At 38.9% G+C, this 17641-nt stretch overlaps 2 protein-coding genes across 6 annotated transcripts in view; both read left to right on the forward strand.

Annotated features, from left to right (window-relative positions):
- GPHN (gephyrin) overlaps positions 1 to 5216 on the forward strand; it is a 636104-nt gene extending 630888 nt beyond the window's left edge. For 3 of the 5 annotated variants that reach the window (XM_032623646.1, XM_032623644.1, XM_032623647.1), the window contains 2 exons: positions 3004 to 3100; positions 4207 to 5212. In XM_032623646.1, coding sequence (XP_032479537.1) covers positions 3004 to 3100; positions 4207 to 4340 — 231 coding nt within the window. In that variant the 3' untranslated portion in view covers positions 4341 to 5212. Of the gene's footprint in view, positions 1 to 3003; positions 3101 to 4206 lie in introns of all 5 variants that reach the window. The other 2 variants (XM_032623643.1, XM_032623645.1) reach the window with 2 other exon arrangements.
- An 8438-nt stretch (positions 5217 to 13654) lies between these two features.
- The window catches only part of FAM71D (family with sequence similarity 71 member D), a 29234-nt gene continuing 25247 nt past the window's right edge, over positions 13655 to 17641 (forward strand). Inside the window, exon 1 of the mRNA XM_032624329.1 lies at positions 13655 to 13783. The gene's annotated coding sequence lies outside the window, so the exon portion shown is untranslated. The remainder of the gene's footprint in view (positions 13784 to 17641) is intronic.

The raw sequence follows: 17641 nt of genomic DNA on the forward strand, positions 1-17641 counted from the left end.
GCCCAGTTTTGAAAGAGTAGAAGAAATAGGCAGAAGTGAAACATCCACCATTTGCAGTGTTTTTCCACCAAAATATTGATATATGTGTATGTTTACTCATGGTACATCATTCTTATAAGCACTGAAGCTTATAGTAAATAGGTGCTTTCTTAAGCTAACTGATGTAATATACCAGAACTATAATGTCAGTGTAACTAAATATATTGGTGAATAAAGTATTCTGCATTTCAGTAAAATACCATAAAAATCTAATTAGCTTCATCTCTTGCTACAAAAGGAACAGCTGTTTGTGAGGCTGTGAAAAAATTTCATTCACTTTAATTTGATGCAATTGATTCTTGTTTATTAAATTAACAAATATCTTCCTTTAAAACAAACAACCCCATTTTGTAGATGAACAAACAGGTATGGGAAAGCAAAATAAGTTGCCAATACAGCACATTGGTCAGCGGTAAAACTGGGAGTAGAACCTAGGTGCCAGTATCTTCCCAGTATAGTATTTGCTCCACTGTACTTCCATGAGCCAGTCAGTGCCATTGCTGGGGAAAAACCTTAAACACTTAGCAAATGACACAGCCACATGAATAGCTCTTGTGGTTTAGTACTGGAGAACACACACACCCACACACTCAGGTTGAAAGACAGATTTTTGTCCTCAGGTAAGCACAGAATAATTTAGGAACAATGGCAAGTTACCCCCCAGTAGGTATGAAATAGGGTATAAACATAAGTAATATCATGTGAAAGAGTAGAGTGTGATTTAATCAAGGAGAAACACCCTAGAATTGAATCTTATTCTGGATTCCAGAGAAAAAGCATAATTAGAATGTTTTAATATTCTAATTAGATTATTAGAATATTTTAAAACAAAGTAACCAGAATGGATTAGAGATAAACTCACTTCAATAAAAATTTCCAGGTCAAGTTTTAACTGTATCATTTAATCCAAGCAATATCTGTTTTAGTTGAGTAAAGGATTTCTAGACCATTTTAAGATAGAGTAACTTAAACGATTATTATGCTAATGGAAAATGTTAATTCTCATGCATTGGAATGAGTCTTGTTTTCACTAACATTGAACTAATCTTTGATGGGCTATAGATCATAATTATGTACTGTATAAACTTGTTCAAGTTATACCTTTTAGGCACCTGCTACCAACACATTATCACCTTGATCAGATTTCAGGATGAATTTAATGACATAGATAAAAAAAAAAAACCAGTGGCTCCAGGTTGAAGGTTGATTGGTCATTCTGTATAATGTGTGTGAACAGAAATTGGCTATGTTACAAAGATATGAAAGATGCCGTTCCATAGCAAAGACTCGTTCAGAGGAATTCTTTTAGTGCCAGTGATGTGACCAAACCAAAGTGGTATAACTTTTATGAGACTATTTTTATTTGCTTTAATGAGATTGTTTATCAGTATTTGGACTGATATAATCAGTCCTGATAATAGGATAATCTGATAATCAAGAGAAAAGAAAGTAACTATCCCTTTTGATTAATCTCTAAAATATACAAATACCTCATGCAACTCAATATCAAAAAAACAAACAACTCAATCAAAAAATAGGCAGAGGAGTTAAATAGACATTTCTCCAATGAAGACATATAGATGGCCAGGGGGCACATGAAAAGATGCTCAATATCACTCATTATTAGAGAAGCGCAAATCAAAACTATAATGAGATAGTCAGAATGGCCATCATCAAAAAATCTACCAACAATAACTGCTGGAGAGGGTGTGGAGAAAAGGGGACCCTCCTACACTGTTGGTGGGAATGTAAACTGGTACAGCTACTACGGAGAACTGTATGGAGATTCCCTAAAAAACTGAAAATAGAGCTACCATATGATCCAGCAATCCCACTCCTGGGCATATATCCAGAGAAAACCATAATTTGAAAAGATACATGCACCACAGTGTTCATTTCAGCACTATTTACAATAGCCAGGACATGGAAGCAACCTAAATGTCCATCAACAGAAGAATGGATAAAGAAGATGTGGTACATATATACAATGGAATATTACTCAGCCATAAAAAAGAATGAAATCATGCCATTTGCAGCAACATGGATGGACCTAGAGATCATCATACTGAGTGAAGTAAGTCAGACAAAGACAAATATCATAGGATGTCACTTATATGTGGAATCTTAAGAAAGGGTACAAATGAACTTATCTACAAAACAGAAATAGAGTCACAGATATAGAAAACAAACTTAGGGTTACCTGGGGGTAAGGGGGGAGGTGAGGAAGGATAAATTGGAAGATTGGGATTGACCTATACACACTATTGTAAAATAGATAACTAATAAGGACCTACTCTATAACACAGGGAACTCTACTCAGTACTCTGTAATGGCCTATATGGGAAAAGAATCCAAAAAAGAGTGGATTTATGTATATGTATACCTGATCCACTTTACTGTACACCTAAAACCAATACAACATTGTCAATCAACTATACTCCAATAAGAATTTTAAAAAGAAAGTATCCCTTTCATATTAAAGATAAGTGTATGAATGAGTAGCTGAATTAGCACCTCAGTAAATCTTTACTGGATGGATGGATGGATGAATGGATGGATGGATGGATGGATGGATGGACAGTTGGATGACACACTGATAAATGGATGTTGAGCTTGTATGTTTGTGTAGGTCTACCTCCTTTATTTTCAATGTTAAAACATCTGTTTTGATTTCTTAATTCATAGGTCAGAGGTAAAATTAGAATCCAAAAATAGACTTTATATTTTTCATCTGCCCTTTTTCCTACTGCGGGTACCAACTTCTTAGCCTTCTTTTCTCTTTTCACCAGAGCAATGCAACCTCTGGACTTCCTGTATTAAGAACATAAGGTGGCAGTGGTGGAGACAGCAGAATGCCAAGATATTTCCATGTCCATTGAACTCTTTGCACAACTGCCACCACCCTGTAGTTTTAAGAGATGATCAGGTGATCAAGTTTGTTTTCTTTTCCTCATTTTTCTGTAGTTATCATGTGATGTAAAACTGGATCCTCGCCCGGAATACCATCGGTGTATACTGACTTGGCATCACCAAGAACCACTACCTTGGGCACAGAGTACAGGTTAGTCATTCACACCTGCAGGTATCTCTATACACCCATCCTGTTAAAACACAAATTTATGTATAACCTCCTTCCTTGAGTATACCTAATTTTGTAATTATTGTACATTTTCCCTTTTGAAAGATTAGATGTTAACTTATTCCTAAAACAGTGTAGCATAACAGGACGAGTAAAAAAATAAAAATAAAGATTTTGTTATTCCATGGAGCCATATTTTCTAGATAAACATTTGAAATACAAATCTAAAATTACAGAAGATTTTTATCTGTTTGTTCAACCAGTAAGTTCTGAGCATAACTTTGTAGGAAAAGGAGGGGACTGGGCTATGCCACCCATCAGTGTGAGATTAAAGCCCAATTAGAGTGTGATTCTCTGTAGCCTTTACTATACACTAGATATTGGTAAGATTTAAGGACTGAGAAATCAACGTTGATAATTCAGAGTTCTGAAGTTACCTGCTGTAGACTTTAAACTTTTATCCCCAACTTCTCTAGTCATATTTTACCTGACTTTTGATGGGATTCCAGAAAAAATTAAACAAAGGTCCTATCAAGTGCAAACATCAGCGCGCACAGTGAGTAGGTCTCTGATGGGCTTTGCCATCAGACTTGCATTCAAATTGGCCACCAACTAATTAGTAGGACCCTAGGCAAGTTATCTAACCTCTTTTGAGTCGTTGAGAATTAAATAAGGTAGTTGAGTAAAAGGTCTACCACCTTGTCTGGTACTTAGTAAATACTAAAGAAATGGTAGCCACTGCTGTTATTATCGGTATTATTTCAATAGGGTTTAAAAGCCTGTCTTTTCGGACACACGTCACATTTTAGCCTGAATTGAGAAATTCTATGGTATTTTCCACAATGCTGTAAAATTTTGGTTTTGTTCTTTTAAGCAATAATTTGTAATGTTTATTTTTAAAGTTCAGTGAGAAGGTAGTAGGATACAGTAGCAAGGCCACCTGGAAAAGGTACTGGGAAGTCTGATCCTCTCTCTTCCTCTTGAAGACCTGCGTTTCCGTTCATCAGTTTTTATTCTGAAAGGACTGCAAGGGCTGCGCATGCACGCACCATGACGCTGATGCTGCTGTAACGAGTGTTTCCTCCTAGGTAACCAGATGAGCAGCCGTCTGATGAGCATGCGCAGTGCCAACGGATTGTTGATGCTTCCTCCAAAGACAGAGCAGTACGTGGAGCTCCACAAGGGCGAGGTGGTGGACGTCATGGTCATCGGACGGCTATGATGGTCACCAGCGGGGGAAAGCTTTGATGCATGTCTACATACCATTGACTGTATCCTGTAATATGCAACGGCACAGCTAGTTTTTCTGATTTGGATAAAAGTTGATCTGTATGGTCAACATCTTGAACTATATTTCAAAAGAATTTAAATACCTTTTAAAGAAGAAAACACCTAAAAATAAATCTTAACAGACAACTCTATTCTGATTATATCAAAGCAAATTTTTCCTTTCTTGCAAATTGCTTTGTGTGTTCAATGCTAGGTCTGATAGCGATAGCTTTTAGTAGACAGCAGTAGGTGCCTGCAGAACTTGTGTTTTTCTCATCTTTAAAATACAACTACTTATGCTCTTAAATCAAGGCTGTCTGCTTATTTATACTAGCGTAGGCAACACTTGGATTTCCCTTCTTAGTATGCTTCATAACCGCTTTACAGAGAGCTTTTGCTTGTTCTTTATCATGTATCTCGTGTTTATGTGCACAGTGCCAAATGGAGAGTGACTGGGTGGTGGCCCTGCCCTGCCTCAAGGAGAACCGTCCCCGCAGAGCGTTCGGGGGTGGGGGGGCCTCGCATCCCAGTAGCCTCATGGCACAGTACTCTTGGGCAGTAACTGGATACCTTTTATTTGAACAAACAAACTGGGGGGAAAAAAATGCTTCCTTAAGTGCTGACAGCCTTTTTAACCAATACATTTAAAATTGTACAGAATAAAAAATAAAATCAAAGACTGATCTTGTACAGATATTAGTGTTACCAGCATTCATGTGGAAATCAAGAGCAAAGAAAAAACAATGTTAAACAACTCTGTACCATAACATTTTCTGTAATGATACTGAAACTTAATGAATAAAAAAAAATCCTCGACCATTATTTAAAATCCAGTGTGTGTTGGCCTTGTTAATAAAAAAAGAGAAGATTGTTATGCCATTCTGATGGGGTTCTGCCTGGATAAAAGGAATAGTTAAGATGGCTTAGCAAGGTTAAGTGGTATAAAGGAGATTTTAAAAAATATAATCTATATTTTACTGTAGCATTGTGCAAATACAGATTAGAAAGTAGGAGAGAACCTGTAGTTGGTCTGGTCTTTCCAGTCATAGCTGGAGAATAGCAAGCAAATTTAGAGGAAAGATAGTTGATAATTTAGAAAAAAACTACATTTTTATTTCAGATGTCATAAAAACAAATTTCAAACATCTACAGTTCCTTGGAATAGAGGGGGAAAATAAGTAATGAACCATAAAATTGCAGATGAGTACCTGGACATTTTTTTTATCATGTTTGGAAGTGAAAAATGGGAAAAATCTGTACTGACTATAGAAAATACAGTTGAAATACATGCTATCCACAATGGCTTCTTTAATAAAAACTTAGGGGCACTTTCCAAACAGTGGTAACGGGGGACATTGAATATGCTATATAGTACTTAGTAAAGCAAACAACAAAAATTAGCCCACTAGTAGACAAGGTGCCAAATGATGGTAATGAAAAAAGCCAATTTGTAAATAATAAATATTTGATACTTATACTTGATATTTCCAAAGTTGAAAATAAAATGTTCTACATTTTAAATTTAGTTTATATGTTCAATTAAATAAGATAAGTTTAATTAATAGAGGTCAAATGAAAGCTCATGCAAGGAGTTTTTTACCTACATTCATCCAAGAAATATTTATTAAGCATATACTGTGTGCTTGAGTACAAGGTACATCATGCTATACTATTTACAAGAATGAATAGGGATAATTGCTAACATTACAGTCCATCAAGGAAGATTAAAAAAACATGTGCAAGCATAATATTTGATATGTTTGATATTTGATAATAACATGGTAGAATGTGTAAAATGTGACGAATGCTGTAATTCAGATTTAAAGAGTTGGAGGAGTTCAAATGAGAACCTTCTACAAGGTAAGATTTCAAGGGGTAAGAAATTTTAGTGGGTCTTGAAGTCAAGTTAGAATTTTAAAGGTGATAATGCAGAAAGAAGGGTATTCTAGAAACAGAATGTACAATTAATAATAATTGTTATTTTTATTATAGAATTTAAGATCCACAAGGGCAATGATTTTTGTTTGTTTTGTTTACTGATATTATCCCCAAATCCTTAGAGTTCCTGGCATATGTGCATATGGATAGGCAAAAGTAAATATTTGTTCCATGAAACATTATACAGAGCTTACCAGACACTTTTCTAAGCACTTTTCATATGTTTAATTTTCACAACAACCTTGTAAGTGTTATTATCCCTATTATAGATGAGGAAACTGAGGCACAGAGAGGTTAGGAAACTTGTCCAGGGTGAAACAGCTAATAAAAGGAGGAGCCAGGATTCAAACTTAACAATCTGGCTTCAGAGTCCATATTCCCAAACACTAAGCCATAGAAACAGAAAATTGATATATTTGTAAGACCAAAAAAGTACATGTTTGAGGCCCAAACTATGAACTTCTTGAATACCAGGGTAAGGAGTCTAGATTTATTCTAGAGACAATTAAACCATTAGAGATTCTTGATCAGGGAAGTATTAGGATCATTTTTTTGGGGAAAAAAAAATGCTCTGGCAGCATTGAATAGGATAGACTGGATTGGGGAAAAACTGAAGAGAGACAGCAATTAAGAAGTGATCATCATTGTGCAGGTGAGGGGTGACGATAGCCTTAACCATAATGTTAGAGGGGTAATGGTGATAGGAAGGTCATGACATCTGAGTGTGCCTCTGGACCTAAAAAATGGAAAGAATTTTATGACTGATTACAAGTGTTGGAAAGGAAGTTAGATGAATAAGAGATGATTCAAAGTCTTTAGTCTTGGCTGACTGAGAACATGTTCAACAAGAAACAAAAAAAAAAGAAAGTCAGAAACATGGATTTTGTGGAGGAGCTGGTAAGTTTGGACATGTGTTTGAGATGTCAGAGGGGCCCTAAGGTAGCCATGTCCTGTTGGCATTTGAAAGTATAGGTTAGGAGTTCACAGAAGAGAACTGAATATAACCTTGGGGATCCTTCACATGAAGGTAGTATTTGAAACATAAGGGTAGACAGGAAAGATTATTAAGGAAGGACTTGCCAAGAAAAGAGGACAGAGCCTTGGGAAGCACCTTATTTTGGAGTGTTGGAGGAAAAAGCCATGGATGTAATGAAAGGAAGAGCAGTTTTTAGAAGAGGAAAAACAGGGTACTGCAGTGTCCCAGAACAAGGGAGGAGAGTTTCAAGAAGGAAAGATAACTGTCAAAAATAAATGTCAAGAAGAATGAGGGCTCAAAATAATGTATTGATCAGGCAATCATTTGTGAGCTGCAAGAGTGCAATTTCAATAATGGGTTGAAGGCAAAAGCCAGATAGCAAGACAGAAACCGTGACTATGAAATATTTGGAACTTGGGCATGAGGAAAGAAAGATAGACACAGGATGGTAGCTTGAACCAATAACAAGATGAAGAAAAGATATTTGTTTGAAAAACAATAGTAGTGGGCATATTAAAAATTTGAGAGTAAGGTTCCAGATGGGGAAAGGAGAAGAGGAAGGAAGGGCTGGATTAAAGGACATTGATGGCCCAGTTAGGCTGGAGAAGAAAAGGAACATTTTTCTTTCTGAATTAGAAAAGGAAAAAAATATATATGAACACATTTGAGGTAGATTCAAGGGAAATTTAATTTAAAACTTAAGGGTCAATAAAATGGTTCTACTTGGCACAGTGAAAGTCAATGTCATATAATCTATTTGCATTATTTGACCAAAATTATTTTTAAATTATGTATGTATGATGTATTACAATTCTTTGTCTTAGTAGTTGATATTTAAATAAAAGATTATAAGGTGTTTTTAGATTCTTGCTTATAGCTGTGTGGAAGTTAAGCAGTTCCTTTTTTTCATGTTTGTTTGTTTTTTCTTATGATTATACAAGCAGTACATACTTACCCACCAAAGTCTACAACAAGACTGCCACCCCCACTAAATTGACAGGCTCCCTGCCCAGACACCCAGCGCCTTCTCTAGGTCACAAAGAAGTGCTTGACCCTCTTCTGTCAAGGACCCACCTTTCTGCCCAAGCCCTATACTCTGCTCTATCTAACCTATAGTGTCACCTCTCCCTACTTACATGCTTTCCCATCAGCTTTATACATCCTTAAAATTCTCCTATGTCCTAAAAACAAAAATGAAAACCTCCCTTAGCCCCCTGCCTACCCATAGCAATTGCCCAGTCTTTCTTGTTCCCTTCAGAGCTTGACTTTCAGAAAGAATTGTGTATATTTATCTATGTAGTTTCCATTTCTGGGGTTCTTCATTCTTTGGTGTGGATCCACATTTCCATCTGGTATCATTTTTCTGTTGCCTGAAGGAGTTCCTTTAAAATTGTTGTGTGGGTCTGCTGGTGATATATTCTTTCAGCTTTTGCATGTCTGAAAAAGTATTTGTTTTGCTTTTGTTTTTGAGAGAGATTTTTGCTGGGTATAGAGCTCCAGGTTTATAGTGTTTTCCTTTCATTACTTTAAAGATGCCCCTCTTCTTGCTTGCATTGTTTCCAATGAGAAATCTGCTGTCATCCTTATCTTTGTTCCTTTCTACATAGCATATATGTTTTCGCTGGCTGCTCTTAAGACATTTTTCTTTGTTGTTGTTTTTGATCAGTTTGATTATGATGTGTATTGGTGCAGTTTATTGAGGTTGAGGTTTATTGAGCTTCTTGGATCTATGGATTTATCATTTTCATCAAGTTTGTAAAGTTTTCAGTTATTTCTTTAAATACTTTTTGTTTGCCCCACTCTCTTCTCTCTTTCAGATACTCCAATTATCTGCACATGAGGGCACTTGAAATTGTCCCACAGTTCACAGGTGCTCTTAATTTGGGGGGGACTCTTTTTCTCATTGTCTGTTTCATTTTGGATGGGCTCTATTGCTATGCTTTAAGTTCACTACTCTTTTCTTCTGCAATGTCTAATCTACCATTAATCCTATCGAGTGCAATTCTCATCTTAGACATTGTAGTTTTTATTTTATTGAAATATAGTTGATTTACAATATTGCATTAGTTTCAGGTGTACAGCATAGTGAATCAGGTGTGGGTTTTTGCAGATTATATTTCATTATAGGTTATTACAAGATATTGAATATAATTCCCTGTGCTATGGTAATTCCTTGTAAGCAGTTCCTTGTTAACCTGCTTTCTTGGTTCTGTGCTTTGGTTGTTTCAAATCATATAACACACAATGAAAAAAAGAATATAAGCAGATTACATTTACCAAGTAAGTGCTATTAAGTGATGTTGCATGTTACAGCAAGTGGATTCTTTGGATGGCTTTTGTTTTTTCAATTATTTGCTAACCAAAAAAACTGTGGATCTAACCCATAACCAACTCTTGATCTTCATGAAACCCTAATAGGTAAGTCATTATCATTCCTAATTATAGAAAGTAGGGATTTATGTACATACAGAATTCAAAGCAAATAAATTATGTATCTTATTATCCCAATGATGATGGGTGGATCTATGTTAAATAAAACATTATATTCTAACAGGCTTAGAAGAAGTGTTGAGCTCAACTGTCTGTAACAGAGTTACATCATTACAGAGTTCATTTATAACTTGGCCTAGAACCAAGAGGTTAAAAAGTTGCTCAATTCTGGCCATTTTGTATGGTCAGTTAGCAATATGTCTCCTGTAGTCTTTTGTAATAATTCAATAATTTATTTAACAAGCATATATTAAGTTCCTACAGTATGCAAGGCTCCATGCTAGGCTCTGAGGATACAGTGATGAATGAGACCAAGACTCATATCCAAGAGGAGACAGATTATGAGAAAGCAAAAACAAAAAATTTTTTTGAAATACAGATTATGAAAAGTCTATGAAGAAAATCCTATTATAGTTAGAGAGTAACTGGATGGAGCCCTAAATCATATTCAGTTGTATAAGATCCAGCCATTAAGAAAGGCAGAAATTACACTAAGGGACTTTAGCATAACAATAAGTTAAATCTGTGTTGGAGATCTGGAAAAGCACAAAAGAAACATGGAAATGTCAGAGATAATAACTATAGGAAGCGGATACCACAAAAAACTAGGGCTGGGAGATGGGAGGAAGAGGTTAGAATTATCAGAATCTGGAAGCTCAGAGGTCAGACCTCTTGGATCTAGGACTCAACCCTCCAAGGCAGAGGCACTGCCCAGATGCTAATTCTGAGAGTGAGGGGAAAAAAAGGCTAGAACAAGTTGCCATTACCAGGGTGACAGAGAGAATCAAGAAGCAATCAGGAACGAACACAAGTCCCTTCTTCGCTCCCTCTGCTTGCCAAGTTCCCTGTAGTCTAATGCAGCCTATTGTTCAACCTAACAGGAAGCCAGCTGGCAAAAAAAAAAAAAAAAAAAAAAAAAAAATGTCGTTAGCTGAGTTCCAGCCCCAGCACCACAATGTAGAATGCAGTGGTGGATTTAGAGCTGAAAGACAATCACTTGTCCGGGGATTGAGGAAAGGGTTCTCTAAACAGGTGACATTTGAAGTCAGATCAGAAGAATGAAAATAAGCCCCGCATGTTAAGAACTGAGAGAAGAGCATTTCAGACAGAGGAAAGGGCTTAAAGAATACAACACCAGAAAGGAGACAGAAGCATGATGAGGGAGAGGGGAGGGTTCTGAGATACAGCTGGAGAGAACTGAAGCCGAGATGCAGCCAGATCACGCTCACACATGTATAGGCTCTTGGGTATATACTAAACACACACACACACACACACACACACACACACGCATCCCTATGATATATGTCAAATAGCCTAAGAGCATGGGAAGCCACTGAAGGTTTAAGAAAAAAGCCTCTTATTTACTAAACACCTATTGAATACAAGGCACCATGCTAGACAAGGGCTCCTGCAAACAAGGAACTCATCCTTCCTGCCTCCTACACCTGTTCCTCTGCCTGTGTTTTGTTTCTTGGTTAATGGCACCACCATTTACCCAGGTTCCCAAACCAGAAACCTCTGAGTCACTCTTTCTTCTCACTTCCCACATCCAGTTAGTCACCAAGTTCTGTCAACTCTACTAATAGTTCCTAAATTAACCCTCTCTTTTCTAGTCCCACTGCTACCATCTTCATCTGTATGCCTCCAGAATTGCCCTCCCTGAGTCTGTCCTTCACACTGATACCAAAGTGATCAATGCAGAGCATAAATCTCTCTGTGCTATAACTCCTCATCAGAAAACTGCTGCAACAAATTAAGTCCAAGCCCCCAGTTAGGGTCTTTAAAGTCCTCTGTGATCTAGCCCCTCCCTCGTCCACCTTCACTTTCCCCCCTCACTTAACACCAGACCATTTGCAGTTACCCCTTCAAAGCATGTCATTTTATGCCTCAATGCCTTTGCTCAGGCTGGCTAATCTTCCAAGATTAACCTTGGACATTAACTCCTCCAGGAACCCTTCCCTAAATCCCCAGACTGGACTTTGTGCCTCTTATCTGTGCTTCCACTTATCTCTGCATCCCACTGAAATTATCTGCTTTCATCACCCCTCCTCCACTTGATGGCAGAGACTGTTCACCTCTGTAGCCCCAGGAAATAGTAGGTACTCATTGCTATACTGACCAACAGAATTGACCTTGTATAGCACTCATCAGGGAGCCAGAGACAAAACCTGGCATAAAAACTTCATATCATGCTTAGGACATGCAGTAGAGAGGACCCCATGCAGGCATGAGCGAGTTGGCACATCTCATGAGGAACAAGGACAGAAGGTTAATTGGTCATGGACCTCATTTCAACAAAGTGCCTCAGACTCAGAACTATGACATCATCTCCACGTAAAGTTATAAGTATGGTTCAATACGCTGTGCACGTTAAAAAGCATTAATATTTTAAAGGTAAATATTTAAAATATACCATGATTTTTATTTCCCTCTTTTGGTATTTCTTCACTTTTTAAGATACCAGTAACCTCGAAAAAAATAGAAGTGAGAAACGAAGAGTTTCATCAAGACATCAGAATTAGTAACACCAACATGGAAGAGATGAATCAGATTTATGCAGAAATGTACCCTGGTCCTGAGTCAGGAAGCACAGAAAATGGCAAGGGATCACACAACAAATATGCTGAAAGAAGAAAGAGCCAATGGTACTCATACAACTAGAGGAAGAATTTGTCCATCCGAAAGAGGGCATTCAGGATAAAAGACGGGAAAGGGAGTGTCTGAGGGAAAAATAAAAGGAAACCCTTTGATCCTGCACATGTACAGACTGCCCTTGCCTGCAGGCTGAGCCACTTATACGTGGAGAGTTACTACCAGAGCTTGATGCCAGTAAACACTCCATTTATGCATCCAGCCCTCAACACTGCTTCTGGGAAAACTGCCTGATACACATCCTATGGGAGTGGATGCTGTGGTCTCCCTGACCCCAACACAGGGTCCCACGTGGAAGTTACCGTTCTTAAGGAAATAGGAACCCTATCATCCACTCAAAAACTCAGATGATATTTATTCTGAGAGACTGAATATCCTCTGGGCCCTGTCCAAAGCAAGTGTTTGAATCTAGAATATGGTGACCCAAATGAAGTTAATTCACTAAGGTCATGCCCCCCAGGCCTAAGTGGTGAGTTTGCATCCCCTGGTGCCCTTCCATCCTCAAGAGCAGGGGAGGGAGTGGCTAGACAGGTGGGCATCTGCAGCACTGGACCACAATGCAAAGATGAAGAAGGACAATCTGACAGGGAAGCCACAGAGAAAAGCAAAGGCAAGTAACCTAATCATGCGTCTTCAAGAGAGAGGAGAACTTCAGAGAGAGAATGCCATGCAGTTCTTTACATTCATTCATTCACCCAACAATTACTGAGCGCCTACTACAGCACGTGTCAGAATATACTAGAAGCCGGAGGTATGAAGATAAAGAGGCCTCTGCCCTCTAAGAATCCTACCTTCTTTTGAAGTTTTTCTTCATAGAAGCACAAAGCGGCTTAAGTATGTATAAGTCTCTGAAAATTGGGATGTTGGTAGATTGAATGATAAATTATCATTTGAATGATAAATGATAGTGTTTTCAACTTTCTCAGTATGATATCTTTTCCATGGTGATCCTATGACTATATTGGCTTTTCTCTCCAGGGAAGCCTCTGAAAACTTCACATGGCAACCAGAACTACTGCTCCTGAGCTGTGCAGCTCCACAGGAATGCCAGCAACACCTCACCCCAGGGTTAGGGGCTGACCTTCAGGGCTGCTGCTCCCAGCGTTCTTCTCTTACTTCAGAGACTACTGTCAGCACATTATGATGCAGGAGCCTTAGAACAATGCCCAGGGACGTCTGGCCTCCTGTGCTTCTTTCACTAAGGGGTAAGTTGCCTGTCCAGTAGACTGAAAACACCTGCCAAAGAAATGTGAAAAGAGCTGGAAACGTGCTATTTGGAGACTATTCTAGTAGACATCCAGGAGATCTCCAGAGATCTGTTTCATCCTCACCTCTATGTAAGTGACTGTCTGCCTACTGCAACTTTGGTGTGAACCTGAGAGAGAAGGAAAGGATAGTTCAATGAATTCTCATAATTTGAGGGCAAAATGTCTATTCTTTATCCACCTTCCCCTTTTCCTTAAAGTTTCATTTCCTTCTAGTTTCAACCAGAGCAAGCAAGAAATCTCAGAGACTTAACACCTGGTTACTGAATTTCTTTTTCTTAAAAATAGTTTCATTGAGAGTTTCTTTGAAAACAAGTTTTCTGATGATTTTTACATTTTGATTTTTCAAACTTTCTTCCATAAGTGACTGAATTGAATGAATTTGTGGAAATGTGGTCATTTTAAATTATTCAAATGAGAGAGAAGATCTAGAACACAGGGCTTTTCTGTTCAAAGCTAAAAGGTTAGCTGGGGCCCCATTGTCAGAAGAGAGGGAGGCCACAACAGTTATATCTTCTCTAAGGTTCAACCAGAATTGCAACCTATGACTGTGATGGACCAATACGAAAAAGATGTTTACTGCTGTGTTAAGAATCTTAGAAAAAAACTAAGTAAATGCTATGCTTCAAAGTGCTACAAAGAACTAACCTCCAAGCTCCAAGTATCACAGAGACCAGTTCTAATGAGTGACAGGTAAACCCCATCATTCAAGAGCTTTCACGTCATTATGGAAATAACACAACAAAAGAAAAAAAGAGAAACTATGTGGTAGGTATATGGGTGTTCACTATAGAATTTTTTCAGCTTTGTTATAGCTTTAAAAATGTTTTATCACAAAATATCAGTGCGGGGAAAGACTACATGGAAGTGGTATTATTTTCAGGGCATTTATAGACACCCTCTCTGATTTCAGTGGTCAGAAAAGCCAATGAAAACACTTGCACGCTAGCTCCCAGACTTTCACTCTCTCCCTTTCCCAATTTCCATTAAAACTCAAGCTGTTGAGGAGGACCTTCAAGATGGTGGAGGAGTGAGATGTGGAGATCACCTTCCTCCCCACAAACGCATCAGAAATACATCTACATGTGGAACAACTCCTACAGAACACCCACTGAACGCTGGCAGAAGACCTCAGACTTCCCAAAAGCCATGTGGCTGACAGGGTCTTGGTGCTCTGGCCCGGTGTCTGGCCTGTGCCGCTGAGGTGGGAGAGCCAAGTTCAGGACATTGAACCACCAGAGACCTCCTGGCTCCACATAATATCAAATGGCGAAAGCTCTCCCAGAGATCTCCATCTCAATGCTAGGACCCAGCTCCACTCAATGACCAGCAAGCTACAGTGCTGGACACCCCATGCCAATCAACTAGCAAGACAGGAACACAGCCCCACCCATTAGCAGAGAGGCTGCCTAAAATCCTAATAAGGTCACAGACACCCCAAAACACACCACTGGATGCGGTCCTGCCCACCAGAAAGACAAGATCCAGCCTTATCCAACAGAACACAGGCACTAGTCCCCTCCACCAGGAAGCCTACACAACCGACTGAACCAACCTTAGCTACTGGGGGCAGACACCAGAAACAACGGGAACTACAAACCTGCAGCCTGAGAAAAGGAGACCCCAAACACAGTAAGTTAAGCAAAATGTTAGGCCACCCTTCTGTGATCTCCCCACAAGAAAGCGCAGCAGAGCACAGGAGACTCATCAGAGGGAGAACCTTGGATCATCCACTGCCCTTTAACAGAAAACTATTTCCCAAACATCGGTTGAACCATTGGGTGCAGTTCGTTCTGGCACATCTTACAAGAGACTGTGATGTTCCCAATAGGTCCACACCATGACTGGTAACTGCTGTTTTTTAAAATATCTAATGTCATGGGAAAATATTAGTATATATTATATTATATAGCTAAAGCAATTTGTAAAACTGGAAAGATATGAGATATATATGTATATATATATGTATATATATATATATATATATATATATATATATATATATATATACCAAAACTTTAATACCATCTCCAGTTATTAAGAGTGGTCCTAATAAATAGTTAACGGCTGACCCTGCTTTTGGACCACTGACAAAACGCGTGGTGCTGTGCGCGTGCACAGCCACACAGTTGGTTTCACAGAACGATTCATATGCCGTAAGAGCAGTGCTATCTTGATTAATTAACCAGCATAACTGAAGAGGTTAGGGGTGGAGGCTTTGGTATACAGAGAGATAATCTCAAATCACAGTTACAACAAAACTAGTTAAAATTCAGCACACATTTACCATCCATACACATAATTCAAAAGTATCAAAGTATTTCCAGAACAAATGTTTAGCAACAAACAATAAAAAGCATCAAACCAGAGAAGATAAAATATATGGTTACATTCTTTGTTTCTTAGCTGACCCCTACCTTTGTTCCGGGGTTCAAAGGGGACAAGAGGGGCCAGGCCTGGTCTTGGCTACCAATCCCCTGGAGCCCTTCCTTCTCCTCATTCTCTCCTCCCTCTCTGTGGCCTTGGATCCACAGCTACACCTGCTCCCCTGGGAGATCATCCTCTCTCTGGAGGAACTGTTCTCAGATCCAGGGATTCTGGAAGCCACATAAATGACTGTGCTGCGAAAGGGCCACAGGGCACATACAGAGTAGCATGTGTCTGTGAACAGTAGACATACCCTCCAATATGTGGATGTTGTCACTTTGTTAAGTGATTTTTTCCCCCAAAAATGTGTACTCTATCATCCACTTGTGGATGAGCAAGAGTTGACTACTGTGTTTTATCAAATCTGAGATCCATCAATTATAAGATACAGCATTATACTATGGACCACTGAGAAAGAAAAACAATGCAGCTAATTGTATGACTCAATGCTTTCTTACTACTTGGGATTCTTCCACACAATATTTATCTGTCACTCTCTGTGCCCTCATCCTCTGTGCATTTCTTAGAGGAGTGCTCCACTCTGGTCTCTTGGACCTTCTTCCAAGCCTCTGATGTGCATTCTGCAAGTTTTATACAGAAACTTTCCCAATCTTACAAGAAGGTGTCAACAAAAGATTTTCAGGTACCCATTGGGAACACATTTTAAATGGCAATTAAATGCAACGCATGCAGTACAACCAATGTACATAATTTATTGTGAACAACCATGACTAGGTCCATGCAGGTACAGCCAAATGACAACCACCATGCAATTGTTCCCGCCAGTGGAGGGTGATCACAAGGCACACTCCATTTCACAGTTTTTAAGCTGAGGAAATTCCTTCATTCCTTAGAATGAATGAAACTTGGGAAATATGAAACTAACAGTGATCAAGAAGGAACCCAGCCCAGCAAACACTGAGGAGATTATACTTTTGGACACAGGGTCAAGTGTGGTGGACCAGCACAAGCAGCTACAGGTGCAATAGTCATGCTATTCAGTGTTTTTTATACATTGGTGCATCCAGTGGTCCCAACACTGAGTTGAGTCGGGTGCTGTTTTTTTTTTTTTTTAATATTTATTTATTTATTTATGGCTGCATTGTGTCTTCATTGCTGAGCGCAGGCTTTCTCCAGTTGCGGCAAGCGGGGGCTACTCTTCATTGAGGTGTGCGGGCTTCTCACTGCGGTGGCTTCTCTTGATGCGGAGCAAGGGCTCTAGGCGCGCGGGCTTCAATAGTTGTGGCACACGGGCTTAGTTGCTCCGCAGCATGTGGGATCTTCCCGGACCAGGGATCGTACCCGTGTCCCCTGCATTGGCAGGCAGATCCTTAACCCCTGTGCCACCAGGGAAGTCCCGAGTTGGGTGGTTTTATCCTCATATTATAGATGAGGAAATTGAGCTCAGGGATATCAAGTAACATGCCAAGGTCACCAAGTAGCAGGTGACAGAGCCCAAATATGAACCTGGATATGTCTGGCTCCAGATTCTTTATATCCCCA

Source organism: Phocoena sinus, chromosome 2, assembly GCF_008692025.1.
Source record: "Phocoena sinus isolate mPhoSin1 chromosome 2, mPhoSin1.pri, whole genome shotgun sequence".
Classification (NCBI taxonomy): Eukaryota; Metazoa; Chordata; class Mammalia; order Artiodactyla; family Phocoenidae; genus Phocoena; species Phocoena sinus.